At 49.2% G+C, this 21,297-nt stretch overlaps 2 protein-coding genes and 2 non-coding genes across 4 annotated transcripts in view; all 4 read right to left on the bottom strand.

Annotated features, from left to right (window-relative positions):
* Positions 1 to 2,484: 2,484 nt before the first annotated feature.
* Positions 2,485 to 8,493, bottom strand: RPL13 (ribosomal protein L13). The gene is made up of 6 exons (XM_066637135.1): positions 8,409 to 8,493; positions 6,264 to 6,381; positions 5,735 to 5,876; positions 5,022 to 5,195; positions 3,283 to 3,339; positions 2,485 to 2,685 (listed from the first exon to the last, which is right to left on the bottom strand). Exons 2-6 carry the CDS (start codon positions 6,365 to 6,367, stop codon positions 2,527 to 2,529), a joined length of 636 nt encoding a protein of 211 aa, XP_066493232.1. The 5' UTR covers positions 6,368 to 6,381; positions 8,409 to 8,493; the 3' UTR covers positions 2,485 to 2,526.
* LOC136660784 (small nucleolar RNA MBII-202) lies at positions 5,267 to 5,351 on the bottom strand. The gene has a single exon (XR_010794912.1). It is a non-coding gene; the product is annotated as a small nucleolar RNA MBII-202 (small nucleolar RNA).
* LOC136660785 (small nucleolar RNA MBII-202) lies at positions 6,037 to 6,118 on the bottom strand. Its single transcript, XR_010794913.1, has one exon. It is a non-coding gene; the product is annotated as a small nucleolar RNA MBII-202 (small nucleolar RNA).
* A 2,158-nt stretch (positions 8,494 to 10,651) lies between the features above and the next one.
* SPG7 (SPG7 matrix AAA peptidase subunit, paraplegin) overlaps positions 10,652 to 21,297 on the bottom strand; it is a 29,548-nt gene continuing 18,902 nt past the window's right edge. Inside the window, exons 9-17 of the mRNA XM_066637402.1 lie at positions 20,620 to 20,793; positions 18,382 to 18,506; positions 16,038 to 16,140; positions 14,337 to 14,447; positions 13,652 to 13,767; positions 13,383 to 13,539; positions 12,930 to 13,093; positions 12,182 to 12,259; positions 10,652 to 11,412 (exon numbers count right to left, since the gene is read on the bottom strand). Of these exons, the coding sequence (XP_066493499.1) occupies positions 11,200 to 11,412; positions 12,182 to 12,259; positions 12,930 to 13,093; positions 13,383 to 13,539; positions 13,652 to 13,767; positions 14,337 to 14,447; positions 16,038 to 16,140; positions 18,382 to 18,506; positions 20,620 to 20,793 (1,241 nt within the window). The 3' untranslated portion in view covers positions 10,652 to 11,199. The remainder of the gene's footprint in view (positions 11,413 to 12,181; positions 12,260 to 12,929; positions 13,094 to 13,382; positions 13,540 to 13,651; positions 13,768 to 14,336; positions 14,448 to 16,037; positions 16,141 to 18,381; positions 18,507 to 20,619; positions 20,794 to 21,297) is intronic.

Below are 21,297 nucleotides of genomic sequence, written 5' to 3' on the forward strand. Positions count from 1 at the left end.
TTAACAGATAGAATGCTTATTCTAAAAGCAGGTGAACAGTTAGGTCCTTCCCTGTTCTTTTCACCTTTCTGCTAGTTCTTTCTCGCTTCTGGAGCAGTCCAAGCCAAGCCATGAATCACAAAGTTCATAGTTCAATTCCCACCCCTGCCACCACATTGTGGGGGGCAGGCAGGGGAGCACTTAAGCAAGCAACCTCATATAGGCAATATACTGTATAGCAGGGGTGTCCACAGTTTTTGGCAGGAGGGCCACGTCTCTCTGACACTGTGTCAGGGAAAAAAAGAATTAATTTACATTTAAAATTTGAATAAATTTACATAAGTCTACACAAACAAATATATTAAAGAAACTTGTATGAATGAATGAAGGTCTTGCAATAGCTCAAGGCCTATAAAAGGCCTTGCACAAAGCAAGGCTGGCCTTTCCTTCGCTGCTGTTACTGCAAATATGAAATAGCAAGCAGTGGAGGGAGTCCTCATCCCACAGCTCACTCAAGAGGTAAAATAGTCGCCCTCACGCTGAAAGCAGTTGCATCAGACCTGTGCGGGCTCCAGCGGGCCAGAGGCTCATTGAGAGGCTCCCTAAGGGCCACATTGAGAGGTCTTGAGGGCCGCAAATGGCCCCAGGGGCGGGGTTTGGGCACCCCTGCTGTATAGACATAATGCACTACCTTGAAGGGTTGCTGCAGTAACTGAGGTGATGTATAAGTGTTTGCAGTGCTCTCAACTAATATGCAAACAGGGAGCTGTATGGCCAGCAGCAGCCCTTGCAGCTGGAAGCAGAGGGGCAGGGAGTTTGCCCTAGCTCCGCTATCAATTCCCATGCAATTAATATTTGCCACAGGCACAGGAGAAATTAGGAACCTACAGTTCCTTTATGCCATACTGAAAGGGAGAAAAATACACCTCCTGTAACTAGCTTTCTTGCATCACTCCCTCAGCATGTTGAATCAGACAATACTGGCAGAATTTGCCCTGCTGAAGTACAGCTAGAGCAGAGCTGAGGACAGACAAGTGGGCGGCCAAGAGACAAAAGAGCTCAATGTCAAACAAGCCAGCACACTCACATGGCATTTCCACTAGAGGAAGTTTCACCAACACTTCCAAGAGCTGATCTCCCCATCCTTTCCATAGGAACAGGAACACTGAGGACTTAGCACCACCCAGTGGAACAAACGAGCCCTGCATCGCACTCTTTAGTTATGATGATCCCTAGATTCCATTAACCTAACCAAGGCAAAGATTCACCATCATTCAACTGTTTCCTCTTTCAAAATGAAGACCATGCAGGGCATTGTACAAAGGGGCTCTTCGGGCACAGCCCAAAAAGGGTTCTCTTTAGGTTTCCTTAGTGTAAGCATTGCCAAGGCTTCATCCAAGAGAAAACCCCTATCAACAGCGCTGTCATTACTCATCCACCTGGGTTGAGGAGACACAGTGGACACACTACCCTGCCCACTCCTGCCTCCCCTACTGCAGAACAGAAAGCATGTTGACATTTGCCCAGGAAAGAGACAGCTCCATGACCCAACCAAATGATAAAATCCTTATAAATCACATGAAGAGATCCAGCTTAAGGAGCTCTGATGTGCCCCGAACATGTGTTCCTGCATTATATCTGAACAGCACCAGAAGAGTGTGTGTGCATCCTTGCTCCATTCATAAGCCTCCACATATTTGCTCACCGGTATAGAGGCCCTTGCACAGAACAGGAGCTACGATCCCTTCCCTGTGTCAGTGGAGGGATTTCTCATGATACACCACTGAACTTTGGAGAATGTAGAAGCAGCAAGAGCAAGGAAGTTCAAGTGTCAAGAATACTTGGAAACCTCTTGTCACAACACCGTCATAGCAGTACAACAGCAAGGGATTCAGATAGGAAAACCACCAGCACCCCTCCACTCATTGAGTCTCAATTAGAGTCTTGCTGTTCAGCAGCAGGTTTCACCAGTGGTGAGCCTCTAAATTGCAATTCAGTTAGAGAAACAAATGCCACTGAAAGAGGCACAGGAGCATGAAGGCTATCCCAAGTTCCTCTCTTTTGTGTGCAGGGAAACTGACACATGCCACCTTCTGGTCTGGACCAATTAACCAGCTCTGTATGAACAGATGGGAGGCAAAGTTGCTCTAAGGCAGTACTGCTCAATCTGTAGGTCAGGATCCACCAGGTGGGTTGCAAGCCAATTTCAAGTGGGCTCCCACTCATTTCAATGAGTATTTTATGTTTAAGAACCACTGCTGTAAAGGGATGGGCTGCCCCTTTCTGCACCCAACTGGATTGGGCACTAATTAAAAGCCTCTTCCGCTCCAAGGCTGCTACAATGCAAGAGGAGTCTGCATGCTCCCCTGCCTAGCCAGTGTGCACATGAACAACAATCCGATCTGTGGGCACCAAAAGCAACACAAGAGGGGGAATGCAGTCTCCCACGGCAGGTCCCCAAGCAAGAGCACCCCTGAACCTGGTCACAAGACAGCATTACACAGCTCCCACTGATTTGCATTTATTGAGAGACCTTGACTAAACAGTTTATTTTTTCTTCTCCACATCCTGCTCTGCTGCTTCCTTTGCTCGCTTAGCCCGGATGCCAAAGAGCCGAGCATTTGCCCGGGCCATGCGCAGGCTGGCAAAGGCCTTGAAGTTCTTCTCATCCTCAGAGATAACCCGGGCCTTCTCTCTCTTATGGACCTGAGGGGGCAAGAGAACCAGAATGACATGAGGCACACACTTACGGAAGGCTGCTCTCATCTTACTTCTGGCAGTAGCAGTGGAACCCATAGAGACACTTCTTAGAAGGTCTTCAGGTGCTCCTGCTCAGAACTTCACTATTCAACCACATCCACCTTGCAGTAGACAAGGGAAAGAGGCCCAGGAAACAAAGCTCCCAGGCACAACAACAACATTAGTCTGGTCCTACAGGAAGTATGCACATCAAATTCTCCTCCTTTTCTTGCCATGCCAAATGTTGAAGATCAGTTGCTTTGACTGGGCAAAACCACCCTTGTCCCTGCTGGCATCTCCCGAGCTGTTCCAACCAGTGCCCTGCATTGTGCCCAAACATTGTTGCAATGTTTTACAATGCATTAAGTCACCAAGACATCATCCAGGCTGCCCCTTTTCCGTTGAGAATGACAGAACAGCATTGAACCAAATACAAGAAGAAGACAAGGGGAATAATTTCACCTAAGACAGTGTGTCTCATTCACAAGCTGGGAGCAGGAAGCATTTCCTCACTAAACCTGAACTTTAGGGGAAGAGAGCTAGAGTGGTCAGGGGGTCACTTACGTTCTTAATGGGCATAACCGCTCCTGAGAGCTGAGTGGCCATCTTAAGCTCTTCTGCCTGTGGGAGAGAAAAAGGTGGTAACAGAGGTTTACAACAGCCCTCCCACCTTGCCTCCTCCTTCACTAGCAATAAAACATTGTCGCAGGGCAGGGAGATTGTCACTATCCACCTGGGGGGGCCCCAGGTCAACCAAGGGGCCAAGTTACAGTCCAGGCTCCCCACCCAGAAATTCAGGTTCTTATTCCCAACTGAAGACTGTGGCGCCATCACTCCACTTTCCCCTCACACTTCCTACCCCTTTCCCTCTTGTGCACACAAACTTCACTAAAACCCTCGCCTGCACACCAGCAGCCAGAGCACTTCCCCTGCTAACAAGGGCCTCTGTACTTCCAGGAAAAGCTTTGCTCTTGTGGGAGAAACAACTTCTCCTGTCCCCTCACCTCTTGCACCCTCTGTGGGGTTTGAATACAGCAAGAGTAGCTGTCCACATAAGAAATGGATTCTTACCCGACTTCCTATAAATGATGCTAAATTCACAAAAATGACAGTTTAATTCAGGGGTGTCAAACATAAGGCCCAGGGACCAGATGCAGCCCACAGAAGTTTTTTTATCTGGCCCTCAGGCTCTCAGCTGCTGAGCAGTGCTGAGGTGTTACTGCTGAAAGGGTATCCAAAATGCAAATTGGATTGCATATTTTCTCTCTGGTCATTTGCAGCAAATGAGTTCCTAAGCAAGAAAAAGTGCTTATTTTTAGTTATGGCCTGTTTAATGATATGACTTCCGGCCCTCAGGAGGCATCATGAATGTTATTCGGCCCTCTGTATGAAATGAGTTTGACACCCCTGGTTTAATTCATTTGGGGGTCAGTGGTCAGTGAAGAACACTAGAACTGTTCACCTGTGTTAAATGACTGCACACAAGTGTGGTTAGTCTGCCCTGGGTGCAGACATTTGCACGTTCCTCTCAGTGCAGGCACAACCTGTGTACAGACTAAGTGCCTGAACTGAATTTTATATTGTTTTATGATCATGATATGTTATTTATTATGAATTTAACCAGCACCTTGAACTTTAGGAAGGCAAGATATTGATCTTTTAACAAGATCAGTGAAAATCAACTTGGGTACAGTCACTCCCCTGGAAAACACACTCTGCATCTGAATTCAGCCCTCATATGATTCACATCACAGATTTATCAACCAAACCAACCAAAGAACCACGGCACACCTTTTCATGTATAACCCTGAAACATCCTACAGTGCAAAAAATACTACCACTACACATCAATAATGTGACAACAAATAAGAGCACAGAACAGTTTTGTTTTCTGAAGCTCCTCATGTACCAGAATAACAAGAACAGACAACCTCTGGAGCTCCAGTGTGCTGCCTAGTCCCAGAGACTCAGCTGGAACATTGGCTGCTTAAGCACTCAGCAATCACACAACTGCTTTTTGTCATCAAGAAATTCCTTGCTGAAATACTTAAGGCACAATGTGTTTTTACTGGTTTAGTGTTCCAAAAGGAAATAAAAGTTCCCCAACACTACCTTGGTCAAAAAAGAAAACAACAAAAGACGCTGTTGGAAAATATCACCAGGCATGCTGTGTATCTTACAAGTTTTTTGTGCTCCAATTTCATGTCCTCGACACACACTTCTTGAGAGTCAAGCGCAAGATCTGTGCATGAAGAACACTTCTCTTCTTCCACCCCCCCCCCCACAGCTACTTCTACACTTACCGAACTGTCCCCTTTCTTGGGAGCAGAAGGCTTCCGGGGAAAGAGGATGAGCTTTGACCGATACTCCTTCAGCCTCTGCACATTAGCCTGCAAGGCTTCTGTAGACCTGTTGCGGCGCCTGGGGTCCACCGAGATGCCAATTGTTCGAGCAAACTTCTTGTTGATGCCAGCCATCTGGGGAGACAGTGCTCATGTGAGCCACAAGCAAAGACAACTCTTGTATCACCATTGTCCCTTTGTCTGCTGCAGAGCCAAAATAGTCATCAGCTGGAAAAGGGTTCAAAGGCAGTCATCACAGAGACTGCAGAGATTCCGGAGACAGTGTCATCACTTGACTATAAGGCTCTTTGCAGCAACACAAGCAGCAGTTTGCAAGGGCAAAGCAAAGGCAGGCGGCAGCTGGATTCCAAGGCACTGGACCTGGTTTAACTACCTGTGTAATTTAAGTACCTGTGCAGAGAAGTCAGACCCTTCCCCAGCCAGGCTAATGCCACCTCCTCTGGTGGTGGTGCTCCTAGTGGAAGGTCTCCACAGGGTCCTTTCCAGTGTTACTAAGCAAACTGCCTAACCAGAAGCAGCACCAGATAAGGCTGAAACAGACTCCGAGACCTCAGCCAAGCATCTCTCCGGTGAGAAGCCAAAACTACCTACATTTCAGATGAACACCTCTATTTCAGATGAACACCTCTGCAGCATGCACCATTTTTACTCACTCTCAGCTCCTCCAGGCTGAATCCTCGACCAGCACGTACTTTTGTGTGATATCGAACAGTAGGACACCTCACAATTGGTCGGATAGGCCCAGATACTGGCCGGGGAGCAATGCGTCGAGCCTTTGCCTGACGGGCCTTCCTCCTAGGCAGACAAAGCAACAGAAAACAGTTGGTGTCACAGCCCTCCTTTTCTACCCAACCACAGCCCCAGTCTGGTTTCATACAGATCAATTTGGGGAGGTTTCTGAAATAAGGAGTTTCAGACAGTCTTCCTTACAGCTGAGAAATAATTTTACCCCTAGCATCATAAGCTTCAGCCATCAGCTAACATGGGTTCAAACGGGATCATCAACGATGTACAGCGATTCCGGAGAATTTTCATCACTTGGCTGAAGCATGAAGCCAGCAAGCCTTGCAGAGGCTGAAAAGCCATGGTCTTGCTCCCTTGCCCTTTTGTTATCCAAACAGCACGTGCCACCTCGCACGCAGAACACGAAACTCCTGAGGCTCAGCAGCTGCAATAGCTCACCTGCGGATCTTCCTGGCGGGCTGGTTGAACCATGTGGCCACCCGTCTTTGCCAGTCTTTGTGGAAATGGGGCTTTAAGATCATGCCATTCCGGCTGGGTGCCATGGCTGCTTACAGCCCTGAAAATATAATGCAGACAATCTCTCAACAACTCGCTAGATTACAGTCTCAAAAACATTTCATCGTACAAACTCTGTTGCCATTTTTGTTTACACTTACAACCCTGAGAGGTGGACAGCTCGCACTAAGAGATTCAAAACTGGTATTCCAACCCCTATGTTCTGTATACCACGCACTCTTAGCTAACAGAAGCCAGTATTTCAGATCATGTCCAGCAGCAACAGCTGAATATATAGATGGACAGAAGATAGCACACAAGAAACTTCGCTACTGTATCATTAATTACGATACCCCCTGACCCCCCCAATTAAAAAGTCCTTCTCTTGAGAATCCCCTGTCATTGCCTCCTGCCAACACAAGGATGGGCAAACACTCTGGCCCAAGGACCATCTTGGGTATGAAAATGCCACTGAGGGTTGCAGCACATACGTGACTTATTTTAACTCTCATTCCAGAATGGAAGACAAAACATTCTCAACAATCAACATTCACTGTCCAATGTTTTTTTCTTTTTCAGGATTTCTTTCTCCACCTCACAATCAGTTCTTTTAGCCCTGCACAGGTCAGAAGTTGGGTTCCCCCCCCCCCCGAGTCAGTTGAGTGCGCCTGCACCCTCAAACCCTGCATACAGACTGACGGTACCTCTGGGTGGGTAGCACCGGTGGTTACCTACATGAACAGAAGAGTCTGGAGACTAATGTCAGCCATAAGGGAGAGCAGTCAGAGGTTCTCACGGGCCAGATCCAGTCCTGGGGCTAAACTTTGCCATCTCTACCCTAATGCTTAGGTCAGAGCCTAAGCCAATAAAGCTACATAGCTCTGAACAGCTATCCTCCACATGTGGACTTTGAACTGGCAGCTACTCTCCAGGGTGTCATGCAGAGCTCTTTGCCAGAACTGCTAAGATTCAAGGAATGGGGCATCCAGACAGGCTGATGCAAACCATGGATGCTACAACTGAACTGAGAGCCTGCCTTTTAACATCAACCTGGAAACCTCACCAAGATGCCTACTGGGACTTTACTGAATGCTCTTGCTGGTCAGCCATGAGCCCTTCCCAGCCTCTGGTCTGCAGAGTTGGGCCACTGGTCTGCCTTGTCCAGCTACAGCCTATTCAGCAGCTCCAGCAAGTCTCAAGCAGGAGCCCTGCCACCAGCCAAGCACTAAGTACAGATGCTTTGGGGGGTGGGGAGAGAGAAGGGCCAGCTTGGGAGCTTCTGCATGCAAACTAAAAGCACTGGCCCTGAGCTGAACGTCATCCCCACATTCTTAGTACCAGCTGCCAAAAGAGCCTTTTCCAGAGCAGCTTTATCAGACACAATGAGGGGATGCCAGGCACTGAATGGACAGCCAGTTCTGCTTGCCAAGGACAGCTGCTGGCCAGGGGCTACAGGTGACTCCCCCAAAGGGCAACACCCCACAGCCTCCAGTGAGTGCCCTGCTCCCAGGCCCTTTTCAACTGCAGATGCTGCAGGCCTGAAAGCCCAATCCTTTGCATGTTTGCTCAGAAGTAAGTCCCATTATGGTCAATGGGGCTTACTCCCATGTAAGTGTGGATAGGCTTGTAGCCTGAGAGCTTGATCCTGTGCATGTCTACTCATAAGCAAGTCCCATTATGGGCACTGGGGCTTACTCCCACTTCAGCGCGGCTAGGACTGCAGCCTGAGCGAGGGGGGGCTGAGCTCCAGCGATGAGCCAATGCAACCAGCGAGCCCAGCGCAGGAGCCCCAGTCTCAAGCGGCCTCTCCTTCAGACAGAGGGATGGCCTGCGGGAGGCAGGGCCCAGTCGCCTACTCTCGCGTTCTCCTGCACCTCCAGGCCCCTCTCGCCAAGGCCACTTCATTCGGCTGCGGCCGCGGTTCCCTCTCTCCTCTCCCGTCCGTCCGTCCGTCTGTCCCATACTCGGCCCGCCGACACCGCCAGATCCCCCGGGATCTCCCGCCCGCCTCCCCGACCCCCATTCTTAACGCAGGGCGCGGATGGCAACGGATGCTCCACCAGGCCTCTCCGCAGCATGAGAACTCACCTCCCGGGACACAAAATGGCCAGCCGGAAAAAGAAAGAGGTGCCGCGTGGTACGACGGGATACCCCCTTTCCGCCACGTGTCCCTACTCCGGAAGTTGAGGCTGCGTGGCCAATCAGGGCGAGGGAGGCGCCGTGCCCTTAACAAAGATGGCGCCGCACTTAAAGCAAACTGGAAACGTGACACCTGTCACTGGAGACCGGCCTGTGCAGTGGCGGCAGCAGCACTAAGCAGCAGGAGAGGTGCATTTATTGGAAGTGGTGCCTATTAGGGACTGCATTGCTGTAGTCCATGGCACCACCTATGGGCCATGCAAAGTAATTGTGTGCTGAACTATGATTGGGAAATGGTTCTTTAAAGTCTGCAACACGAAGTTTTAATTGAGTTGACCAGTGTTTCCTCAAATGGTGGGTCACGAGCCCATTGCAGGTGGATCCCCATTCATTTCAATATTTTATTTTTTGCTACATCAGACTTGATGCTACTATGATACGTGACTGCATTTGGGGAAATGTGACACATCTGTACTTTTAAGAGTATATACATAGTAGCCTGTTAAAAAGGACAGTAAACAGGCTACTATGTATATGTTTTTAACAATTACTGTCAATGGGGCTTACTCCTAGGTAAGTGTGGGAAGGATTGCAGCCTAGGATTGTTAAAAATTTTCCTGCATGATGTTGTCACTTCCAGTCAGGACATCACTTCTGATAGTCCTGACAGATTCTTATTCTAAAAAGTGAGTCACAGCGCTAAACGTTTGAGAATCAATGGAGTAGACAAAACTATAAGGCAATGAACTGAAAGATTTATCCTCAGAAGAGACATGTGGCACATATCTTAAGCTCTGTGGTCTTGTTACCTAATACCTGGGGGGGGGGAATCAAGGACAACCTGCACCAGTTCTGATACACACGTGACTGGGCCAGGTCAGGTCAGAGTTCCACAGATAAAGGCAAATGGACTCCCAATACAGATGCCAAAACAGGTAGGAAGAATGTGGAAGCAGCAGTGTGACCCTGCCTCTCCTCTCCCTGCCAGCCTCCAGGGATATGAGGGAGAAAATGTAGCTGTCTCAATCCATGTATGCACCCAAGCTTCAATCTCTGCAGCAGTTTCCAAACTTTATTTTGTGGTACAGCAGTCCACTGATGCCTCTTCAGTGTAAGAAAGACCTGGCAGATGCTAGGACCAGTACCACTGACATTACTTTCAATAAGATAAACAGCCAGAGCACAAGTTATCCATGTTCTTCCCCAATGAGTCTTATGGGTGGATTTGGCGGGGGGGGGGGGGGAATGGGACAAAAGTCTACATAAAAGCCAAAGTGGAACTTGGCCCCTTCATTGCCATACATACACAGCAATTCTGTGCAGATTTCTCAACAGACCACTAGGTGGCACCCAATGACCACTGTTGAGTGAGAACTGCTAAGACCCATGGGGCATGGTTGCCGTTTCATGAAAAGCACTAAGATGCTGGTTTCACCATGCCCAGAAAGGACAACATCCCACTTTACAATATACCACTTGCAGAGATTCCAGTCCCAAACCACCACCACCCTCGTCTCTTGACCAAGACACCTCAAAAGCCTTTGCTTCATTCAAGTATTGGAGGGTGGGTGTCACTGAAACAAGAGGCCAGAGAACTACAGGTTATGCTGGCAGGAAGGAAATCGGGACCACAGTGATTCAGGGATACAGATCACCCTTAAGGAAATAATTCTCATTAAGGTGGGGGGGGGTATTTAGCAGAGAAAGACCAACTTTCCCTATTCACCCCAGCACAGCACTTTTCCCCATGCTGCTGCTTTTTTTTTTTTTTTTTTGCAGTTTTTAGGATCACAAGCCCTTTTGGGACAGGGAAGCACTTATTGTTTTATTTTGGTACATAAACAGTTTTGTGAACTTTTGTTGAATAGTGGAATATAAATGTTCTTGGTAAAACACTGCAACTAGCTCAACTTGTCCAATGCATTAGTGTTTCACCTGCTGTTCCCACTCTCTGCCACTAGCTGTTGTGAACACCCAGTCTGAAGATCCCCATAAGGAAGCAGATGCTCCTCCTACCAGCTCAGAAAAGCCTGACACTTTGGGGGGGGGGGCGCTTTCTCTCTCCTCACAAAGCCAATCTACAGAACCCTACCAGCACGCTTGGACTTAGTCTTCCAGTTGCACTCAGCTCTGTAGTTGGAGTCAGACCTGGTGATACAGCTCAAACAAACTTTGTGCAGAGTTCACAACAATTTTGTAATAAATACGTTTATTTAAACTTTACAATTAAGAGTTTGCACAAAAGATACACCTTTCACAACACCCCTTCCACATCTCAAGAGGCAAGTGCAATCAACACAGTCAGGGAAAGGCCTGGGTCTCAGCGGCCAGGGACCCATCCCACTTGTCATTGACACTGTGCAAACTGAGGGTTCCAGTGCACCCCAGAAGGATGAGGGAAATGAGGCAATGCAACTGCACCACCACACCCTTCACTGGGTAGGCTGTCACACGAGGACCATACGACCCTTTGGTAACAACATAGTGACCCAGAGGGGTCTAGGGCTTTCCAACAAGCCTTCAGAACAGTAATGCTGTTTCAGCCCTAGCAGGAAGCCCAGACTGATAAGTTCCCCTCACATCTTTTCTGCTTCTAGGAGCAAGGAACGCCCACTGCTGGCCCCAGACCACCACAGAATCTGGCCAGAATGGCTGAGACATGGCAAGGAGCAAGTCTCCTAGTGCCTCCAGTTCCAAAAGGAGGCCTCCTGCCCCTCCCACAGCTCCGCAACAGCTTCCTTCAAAGTGGCCGCATGTTGGGCTCCTCCTCCTCCCCCTCCAGGCCTCGTGGCTGCTGTGGGGGTTCCTCATCTCCCACATCCTGCTTGTCTCTCTCGGCTTCAATCCAACTCTGGGGGGCGATCATCTTCTTTGGCCCATGTGGAGGAGGCCCAATCAGGGCTTCAATGTCATCATAGTTTATTACTTCCTTCTCCAGCAGGGCATTGGCCAGCTAAACATGAAAAAGAGGGCAGAGCATGAGCACAGAAGCAGACCCTGGGACCCAGGTCAGAACCACCCTTGGATGTGAGGGGTCCAGCAGCCTCCACTCGTTTGCAAGGAGGATGAACCAGCTCCTGACGCAAAGGAGAAGCCAGGAAGCCACTCATAGAGGAGTGGGGGCTGTAGTGAAAGTTTTAGCATCTCCACCTCATTCCAGCTGTTCAGGGATTCCCCCCCCCCGATTTATTCAAAGCCTCTTTTCTGCACAGATACACCTGAAGACACAGCTTAGAGCCTAACAGAGCCAGAAACATTGGTTAGTGTCTCCCACCCCCAAGAGAGCAGCCTGCTTGCTCACTCTGCAGCTCTGAATCCTCCTTCCATTGCTTTCCCTGGTTTTCCAAGGCCCAATGGTGGCTATGATCCACTTTGTTCCTTGGCACTACAAGCTGAGAAAAAATGCTTTCCAGCCACCCTTCCCAATACAAGTGTCTGTCAGATTGGGCCCTGCCAATGTAGTCTCTTAGCACTGGTCCGGCCTCCTCTTCTGAGCAGTTCCCACCCTCCTTGCAGGGAGAGCCAAGCAACCTGCCAAGCAACCCTGGCAACTATTTTAAGAAGCAGGTTATGCTGAAGGGACGTGACCTGCCAGTGGACAAACCACTATGTTTCCACAATAGGGCAGGGATCTGACCCTGGGCTTCTGTGCCCCTCTACTACCCCCAGACACAAACCTCAGAAACACACACTCTCTAATTATAGGGTGGGAAAAGCCATACCGCTCTCAGCTTGTCCTGATTGTCCAGCAGCAGTTCCTCTGTGCACCTGTAGGCTCGTGCCACCAACATCTGTGCCTCCTAGGAAGGAAATGAAAGGCTCAAGTACACAGAATTGGGAACTGGAGCTGCAAGACTGAAGAGGGTGAGCTGCAATTCAAAACCCTCATCTGTCAGTGACCCACAGCAGAAGCTTTCTAGCCCCAAAGTTTGACTAGGAATATGGGGTGAAGATTATTATTATTATTGGTATTTATATACTACCTTTTTTGATCACTGGATTACTTCTTTGACTTTAATCCAAGGTGGTTCACATAGGCAGGCTTTCTCTAAACCCCCACAATTCTGAAGGCCACCCAGAAGCATATACTGATGCACTCCCTTGCAATAAGGAAGACAGGAATTCACACAATGGTGTCCAGTCAGAAATCAGTGCTGCTGGGTAATCAACTCTCCTTCCATTCCACAGTTATAGGGATGCTCTGAAACATTCCTGCCCACTACAGCCAGTCTTTCCTGCCTCTCATCTCCAAGATTAATGCAAACCTACACAATGAAGCCCTCTCTTCTGAAGAGATGCAGTTGCGCAGTGACCATGACAGGGTCAACAACTATTACCTAACAGAACCAACCTTATTCCTTCCTGCGAATAAGTTTCAGCATGACAAAGAAGGCTCTTGCATCTGGACCCCTGGCAACCCAGAAATCAACCAAGCATATTGTCTGTTGCTTTGCATCCAAGGGAACCTACGTGGTCCATGATTTGTTGGAGTCCATGGCTGAAGGGGCGCCGCCCAATCCCTGGAGTACTTTCCAAGTCAGGGAAGGAAATGTGTCCAACACTGGGCACCATCCCATACTGCTTCACCATTGAATAGGCTATTTTTGTTACTTTCCGCAGGTCGTCCTGTGCCCCTGAGTAAGCACAAGATAAAAAGGAATTCAAAGTGTGAGGACACAAAACATCAGAAGTATCAAGGTCAACTTCACCTTCTTCTAGGACCAGCTGTCCATGAGAGCCACAGGTCCCAGGTTTCATCCCTCAAGCAGAACAAAAAGCTACTGACAAATGGAAACCAGCAGGCCAACTAAACAAGTATGGCCAACAAGATTCAGCAATGCTTCCCCTTGCTTCAGGAAGAGCCCCCCAAGCCCCTGCAGCTTTCCACAGCTTGGCCTGCCCACTGATAGCCCATCCCCTCACCTGTCGTGACTTTGTTGAAGGTGATGGCTTCCGACACCCGCCCTCCCAGAGCCATGCACATCCGCTCAAAGAGCTGGTCCTTGGTGAAGAGGTACTGGTCCCTTGGCAGGATCTGGGCAAAACCCAGAGCAGCATTTGTACGAGGAGCTATGGACACCTGCGGCGACAGGAGCAGAGCACCGCTGATTATGGAGAACAGAGTCTCCAGCAGGTATCCCCCTTGGCCCCGACTCCCACACATTCCAAGTTCACGACAAAAGATAGCCTACTTTCATCACTGCCTCCGTGTGCTCCAGCAACCAGCCTACGAGCGCATGACCTGACTCATGAAACGCCACAACCCGCCTCTCCTCCTGTGATAGGATCTTGCTCTTTTTGGCGGTTCCTGAAAGATGAAAAAGTCATGCTTTCTGCCAACTCTGCTTCCCAAGATTCTGGAACTTGCCCTCATCCTGCTCTCAGAGGCTCTCCACCCCCTCATTTGCCACTACTCTGCTCCAGGGAATTGAGAGCTCTCTCCCATCAGGACAGCCATGTTGCCATCCACAGTCCAAAGCAGGCAGCAACAACCTTGCTGGTGAAGGTAGTTGATGAGCAGCTTCTTTTGGCAACTGCATAAGCCAGCAGTCCAGTCCCAAGACCTAAAATGCCTTCTTGGATGGTAACAGCCCGTTACACTTTAATCTGCTGGAACACATTTGTGAGCCAGAAACACACACATAGGATTTGTGTGGGTGATAGTGCAGCCCCACCAAACACCTCTCAGGAGTCAGTTGCTCCATTGCACAGACTACAAACCTGCTTCCAGACCTGATCTAAAAGGGCAAAGAAGTCCTTTGCCAATTGCTCAGGTGCAGTAAACCTGGTATCGGTCTGATCTCATGGTTATGGACAAAGGGCAATCAGAAAGAAAAGGGTTTTTAACTGGTAAAGTGAGCTGCAAAGAAACCTCACCTGCAATAACTCTCTCCACAGCATACTCAAAATTGAAGGTGTCAATAGATTTGTGTCCTTCCCTTGCAGCATGGAGAGCTGCCTCGTTACAGATGTTGGCTATGTCAGCTCCTACAACAGAACAGAGCACATGCTCAACTGACTTTGTTAGGAACAGTGGACTGAAGTTGCTCTCCCAACCAGGACCCTCCCCACCCCACAGCTCCTTCTATGATGTACCATCAGTAGGGAGTGCAAAGCACATCACAACGATCCCCAAAAGAGGTGACCTGCTGCCAGTACTTCCAGGTTACATTAGCCAAGCCACCTCACTGGCAGGACACCAAAATCTTCATCCCAAATCAATGCTACTCAGACCCAAAGGAAGCAGTTGCCAGACTGGGCCAGTTCCATTCAACATCCTGTTTTAGCTGCCCCAGTTCCTTATTCAAAGAAAACTGGGAGGGTGGCAAGGAGAGAGAAGGGAGAGTATCAGAAGTGAACTGGAAGGAGGGGCCATGCAAATCAGGGACTCCAAGCTGCTGCAGTGCTGTTTACGCAGGATTCCAATTACAGGACCGGCCTGGCTGTCCTCCTCAAGATGCTCCACAGGGGAGAGTGATGAGTTAATCAGACCCAGCCTCAAGCTGGGTCTAGGGCTGGAGAGGTGAGGGAAGCCTAGGATCAGCATGGCCCACTGAGCTCTCTTGACCACAGCCACACAAGTGACTCCAGGGAGGAGAAAGAACATCTGTTCCCAGTTTGAGTGTGTGGGTGGTGTGGGGGCTGCTCAAAGGAGCCAGGGAAGAGGCAGAGTGGGGGCCAGCTGGGGGGAGGGAATGCACACAGGATACTCCACAGTCTCTGTGCAAACAGGAAATTCAGAACCTGGGGCTCAACCACAGAGCTCTACGTTTTGGATGTAGCTGGAAGAACTCAGGGTCTGAGAGCCTGCAGAGACCGCCCAATTCTCCCAATTCAATCCTCTGCTGAACTGTTCAGTGACCAGGTTTTATGAAGGTGGAAATATTTTCCCAGTTCCCTGCACTCATTCTAAACAATTAAATTATTAGATACAATTTGCAGGTACAACCAGAAGCAGCAACTTCTATCTCACAGAAGACCGAGTCACACTACTAGCTGTTTATATTTACATCTAATTGCATCTTTCACTGGTTAGTCACAAGGCAACTAACATACTTTTGTTATAAACAGCATAAAACAATATGCAGAATGAAATCGAATTTGACAATTTAAGAAGTAATCAAAAAGAGAGACAAAACCACAACACTCCAGTTCAGCTTTCCAAACCAAAGGCTTGGCAGAACTGGTGTGTTTTGAGTGCCCTTTTAAAAGCATGGTGTTCTGCACAGCAGGGAAGAGAGTGCCCTCCCAGCAAAGAATCTGTCCCTCACACACATCCATTGAGCCTCATGGGGCACAGGTCCCTCTAAAGGTCTTAATGAAAGCAGGAAGCCTGGCAAGTTCACAGGCTTCCAAACATCCCATTCAGTCCTCCTCCTCGTACCATTTGCACCCAGCGCAACTGCAGCCCCATGAGGCCTCAAGCCTTTTCTCTCTTCCTGCAAGCACGAATGATCACAGAGTGCAGCAGCCAGGTGAGAGGTTGCCAAGCCACCCACGACTGAGTGTGCTGCAGAGATCGCATCAAGTCACACATGAGCCAAAGGGAAGGTGGGCAAGCAGCTTTTCTCCACATACCACTGAACCCCGGAGTCAGCTCAGCCAAACGCTGGGAATAAAAGCTGCCAGCCTGGGACAGCTTCAGAGCCTTCAAGTGCTGTTCAAAGATCTCTCTCCGCTCCTGTAAAGAACAGAGAGTATATTGGTCCATTATTAAGCAGTTGAAAAATACAGTGAACTCTAGGAACAACACTTGTGTTGCCCTGCTTCCCAATATGCTCACGTGGGATTGAAAAGCAGGATAAAAATCAGCTTCACATACAAAAAGGGAGGTGGGTAGCCCACCAGTGGGTCAATTTCCTGGGGACTAGTCAGTACCTCCAGTTAAGCTGGGATTCTTCTAGAGCTTCTTGGTGAATTTGGGACACCTTGGCCTGATCCTGCAAGGCAATTCTCATATCCATAAGGAAAAGGGCAGCCTCAGTTATCAGCTCTGTTATGCCATTTAAGCCTTCCCACGTATACAGACTTCCTTCACAAATTTAACATACTGGGGAAGGAAGGCAAGGGGGCTAAAGGAATTCTAGATTTTAAAAGAGAAATTACAAGGAGGAGAAAGCTGACATTGAAGACCATACAAGAGTGAAGTTGGGCCCACTCTGGCTCCAAAGACAGGATGCTAGGTGTGCCCTGCATCAGAGCATAACTACCCCATTGACAAAAAGCTTGCAATATCCGCAATGCAGGCAAAAGCCATGGAAAGAGAAGGGAAGCCACAGAGCTGCAGGGGCTCCACCATAGGATTTAAACATGCCAAACCAGGAAAGAATTTGCACGGGGCGAGGTACAGAAGCGTTAACACAGATCCCAGGAGGGGAAATAATGGTCTGAAGCTCAGCTTTTGTGCCTGAATCAAGATGTCTTTCGGGGATGAAGCCAGATCAGTCCAGCTCCGTTCTGTCTGCACCGACTCCCAGCAACTTTCTAGAAGATGCCTGCCTAGCAGGACTTGCCTCACCTCAGGAGAGCTGCTGCTGCTCCAAAGGAGGGAAAGAGGATGCTTGACTCCACAGAGGGGTAATTCCACCCAGACTGTGCCGCCAGGGGGCAGCTTCTTTCCTGCTAGATCCATCCGTGGCTCCTTTCAAATGCAAGACAGACGCACACAGACCTGCAAGGAGCCACCAACTCTTCCGCTGAGAGGTCATTTGTCTTGCTACCCCCCTCCCTATTAATTTTGATTTATTCTTTAACATTTCTATCACCATAGCACTTGCATGGGGGGCAGAGGGATGAACGGAGGCATCACCGATGCTCCCCCCCCCCCCGCCAGCCTGAAAAGAGGAGGTGGCAATCTGCAAGGCTGGGGGAGGTGGGGGGCAGGATCAGGTTGGCTGGAGGCCAGCGAGTGACTCATCCAGCTGGTCCAGGCGGTCCTGATTAAAGCAGCAGGCTCAGCTGCCAGGATTTCCTCCTCTTTCCTCCTTCAAGGCAGCTGCACAGCTCACTGTTCCGGTGCCAGATTGTATCAGGCATTCAAGGTATTTTAAGTGAAAACCTGGAGGGCCAGGAGGACAGCAGAGTCCCAGATGGGAGCAGAAGGAAGGGGTGCGGGGGGGCTTAACACAAAACAGACAGGTACTCTTTCATTCATGGCCTGCTCTCTGCCTGCCTGGATGGCTGCACGTCTTCACTTGCGAGCTGCTCCAGAGACATAGGCAAGTGAAGTGCAGGTGAGGAAAATGTGCCCATTTCTTCTCTGGGTCCGGCTTTCCACTCCTGCAGTTGTGTGCACTGAAAGCACCAGCCGGATAGCACGTGGAACCCCCAATGTCTACAGGAAGCCATGCAGGACCCTTTCTGCCAAGTCGCCAGCTTTGTGCCTGGGTCAGCCAGGAGCAAATTGAAATCCAGGTGCATGTTTTTATTTTATTTTTTAAAATAGAATTTGTCTCTGAAAGTTGTATATAAGATACTACTTTATGAAACACAACTACGTGCTCTCAGATTTAAGGGTCAGGACTAGGGTAGAATGCCAGCTGAACGCCTTCTAGCGGGCCACCACCAACTGCCAGCTGAGACATTTGGTCCCACTGCCCAGGAACACCACAGGAAGGGCAAAAAGAAAGAGGCATATTTTTAGAAGCCCTCAGTGGAATACACACGAGAGGTGGTCTCAGGCAACCACTTCTTGCTACAAAGGGGGCTTTCTGCACCTGTGGGGGAACAGTGATACTGACCCGGAGTCCCTGAGACCCAGGCAGTGACAAACTTCCTGAACTCACACTGGTCTGCATGATGGAAGCACAATGAGCTGTTCACAGAACAGAAGTCAACATTGCTTAAAGGACTCATGTTCACTGTCCTTTGCCACTGTACAAGTTCCTTGATCACAAATTCAAAGAGCCAACTCAGAAAATACCTGCAAAGTGGGTAGATCAATGAAGATGTGACGGTCGAGCCTTCCAGGTCTCATGAGAGCATTATCCAGGATATCTGCCCGGTTAGTGGATGCCAGTACAATGACGTGGTCGGTGGTCCCCATGCCTGCCAAGGAGAAGATTAGATGAGCGCAAGTGGACAGAACGGAAGCTCAGCAAGAGCGTCCAGGGCAACGCACTGCTCCACATGAGGAATAAGCCTGCAGGGAAAGCACACAGGGATGTGAACACATTTTAGACAGGCACACTCTGTCAAAGAACTGGCACCCTGCACCAAGCAGGCTCCATAAATGCTCCCATGCCAGAGGTTTGAGACACTGGCCTATTTCTGCTTCCATTTTTATAATATTACTACTTTGTTATTATTTAGACCAGTGGTTCCCAAATTTTTTGGCTCCAGGGCCCACTTTTTAAAACTATATTGGGACCCTCCTACGTTTATCATACTTTTTAAAAAGGAGATCTAGAAAAAAATACTTATAAGTAATAATAGCCAGAAAGAAGGACCCACAAACATTTATCTCCCCATATTTACACATGCTTGCAAATGGCAGGAACTCAGGTCCTTGCAGGGCAGTTAGCAACTACAGTATCTGATTTTTAAATAGCTTCAGGACTTGAGGCAATTAGATACTGATCTTTCTATCACCCTTTGGCGACCCATCAGAACTTAGGTTGCAACCCACCAGTAGGTCCCAACCTGCAGCTTGGGATCCACTGATTTAGACAGTGCCATCTGTGTACAAGGTATTTCTGCAAGTGTGAAGAGACAGGTCCCTGCCTCAAGGGACTTATGATCTCGAGATGGACACAAGGATAACAGCAGAATGATGGAGGAAGAGGGAGGCAGATTCTGTAATATGCACACATTTTGAGCCAAGGCCAGCACAGTTTCCCTCTTGAGCAGCTGAGGCACACACTGCTGCAAGGCCACAGTCACCCCACAAAGAGCCTAGCTCAGGAACCCCGTTGCTGCCTGTGGCATCTCACTCCACCTTCTTTGCTGGATGTTGCTGAAGGAGGCTCCAAAGAGGGATTAAACCGGGGCTGTGCAGCTAGTTGGTCACTGCAGTTGACAAAGCACAACATGAGAGGGAGGGAAGGAAGGAAGCTGAGTCACATGGACTGTGCAGCTTCATTCCCATGGCAAGATTATTGCACACAGAGCATTAGCTGCTTGGAAGACGCATTCTCAAAATAGAGCCAGCAACCAATGGACCCACCACCATTAAACACAGCAAGCAGCCTTTCTGCCTTTGCTGCAGTCACCGTGCTGGACACAGTACACTGCAGACTGAGTCTCTCCACTCCCACCCTCTTGTCAACCTCCCCTGCCTCCCCACCATCACAGTTCAGCCTCAGGGTGCTTACTGTGCCTAAAGAAGAGTGAGGGCATAAGTAATACGGGAAGACACCGGGAGCGAAGCCCCCTCTCCCAGGGCAGAAAGGTCCAAATCAAAAGGAGGCAACACAAGGTCAGGCATTATGGGGCTCCCCACATGATCTGCCAGTTCCCTAATCCCATTCATCCCATTGTGGGGCATTCATGTCACTCTGGCTGTTTTCATTCAAAGCACACCAAAGTTAACCAGCAAAGCCACCCTGTCTCTCTTCAGGGTCTGAGGGACCAGCCTACTTGCCACACATTTGCTGGGAGCAGAGAGGTGTTTCTGGTCACCTTGTGGGCAAGCAGTCAAGTCACAGAATGTCTGATCACCAAGACTTGCTCCAGTGCTCACTTTCTGCACAAGACTCCTAACCAAAACTGTACAGTTTCAAAGCATGGTTAAGTACCCATCATTAACAACAGCCTCAATACCTTTGGCCCCTGTCCTGGCTGAAGAGACTCTGAAGTTGCAGTAAATACAAGGAGTTTGGCAGATTATAAGTAGCCAAAAAAGTGCCCAGTCTTATCAGCCAGATTGGGGAAGAAAGAAATGCTGGGCAGTGGGGCTGCTCTGAAGCTCAGAAAGAAGAGGGCGAGTAAGGAAGACAGCAGAAGGACCTAACTGTCTTGCTTCCTTCCTTTTGGGACTCACTTCCTGAAAAACTGAGCCAGCTGAAAAAAGGCCAGCTGAGTAACACAGGCCACATCTCCACGTGAATGGCTGACAAACACCAAAGGTAACCTGGAAGAAGCAACACACTCCTGACCCATATAGTAAAGGAAGGCAGAGCCGCAAAGCAAATACACTCCCCACTCATAGCACAACACTGACCGTCCATTTCCACCAGCAGCTGGTTTAAGGTCTGCTCTTCTTCAGTGTTGGAAAAGCCAGACACGTTTGTGGAACGCTTCTTCCCCACAGCGTCAATTTCGTCAATGTAGACAATGCAGGGCGCACGAGCCCGGGCCTCTTTGAAGAGGCTCCGCACACGAGCCGCCCCAAGACCTGCGGAGACAAAAAGAGAGAAGGGGTCGGTCAGTTCTAATAAGCATCACATGCTTTGTACAGTGGGCTCTGGACTGCAAAAACTTCTGCCACAATAAGACTTTGAGATGCCATCGAACTCTGTTGCTTTTGCCGTAACAGGTTTGACATGGCAACCCCTCTGGGCGATAGCAGAGCTGCCTTTTGTCAGGAGCCAGCAGAGATCAAAGGAACAAAGAAAAGGAAGCCACCTGGGCTGTGTGGACTCTAGCCAGTTTGTGTCAGGCAAGGGAACAGAATTCCCAAAGCTCTTTTCTGGACCATTTCTACAGAACACGGCCTCCTCCTTAGGAGAGCCACTGCTGCGCTCTGTCCAAAACTGAGGCCCCCGCAGGACCACTCCCATGCTCAGAGGTTTAGTACAGCATCACTTGTAAGCAGATGAGGGGAAGAACAGCAGTGCAGAAAAGTTATAGATTAAGCAGTGAAAATCTAGGTCTGCTCCAATGTAACAGATGCTGTCCC

This window comes from Tiliqua scincoides, chromosome 9 (genome assembly GCF_035046505.1).
Source record: "Tiliqua scincoides isolate rTilSci1 chromosome 9, rTilSci1.hap2, whole genome shotgun sequence".
NCBI classification, from domain to species: domain Eukaryota; kingdom Metazoa; phylum Chordata; class Lepidosauria; order Squamata; family Scincidae; genus Tiliqua; species Tiliqua scincoides.

Excerpts from the sequence above, each read along its gene's own strand:
- RPL13 (XM_066637135.1), bottom strand. The coding sequence starts at position 6,367 with ATGGCACCCAGCCGGAATGGCATGATCTTAAAGCCCCATTTCCACAAA. Across the intron at positions 5,877-6,263 it reads CCCGCCAGGAAGATCCGCAG|GAGGAAGGCCCGTCAGGCAA; the intron begins GTGAGCTATTGC and ends TTGTCTGCCTAG. Across the intron at positions 5,196-5,734 it reads TCAGCCTGGAGGAGCTGAGA|ATGGCTGGCATCAACAAGAA; the intron begins GTGAGTAAAAAT and ends CTGTCTCCCCAG.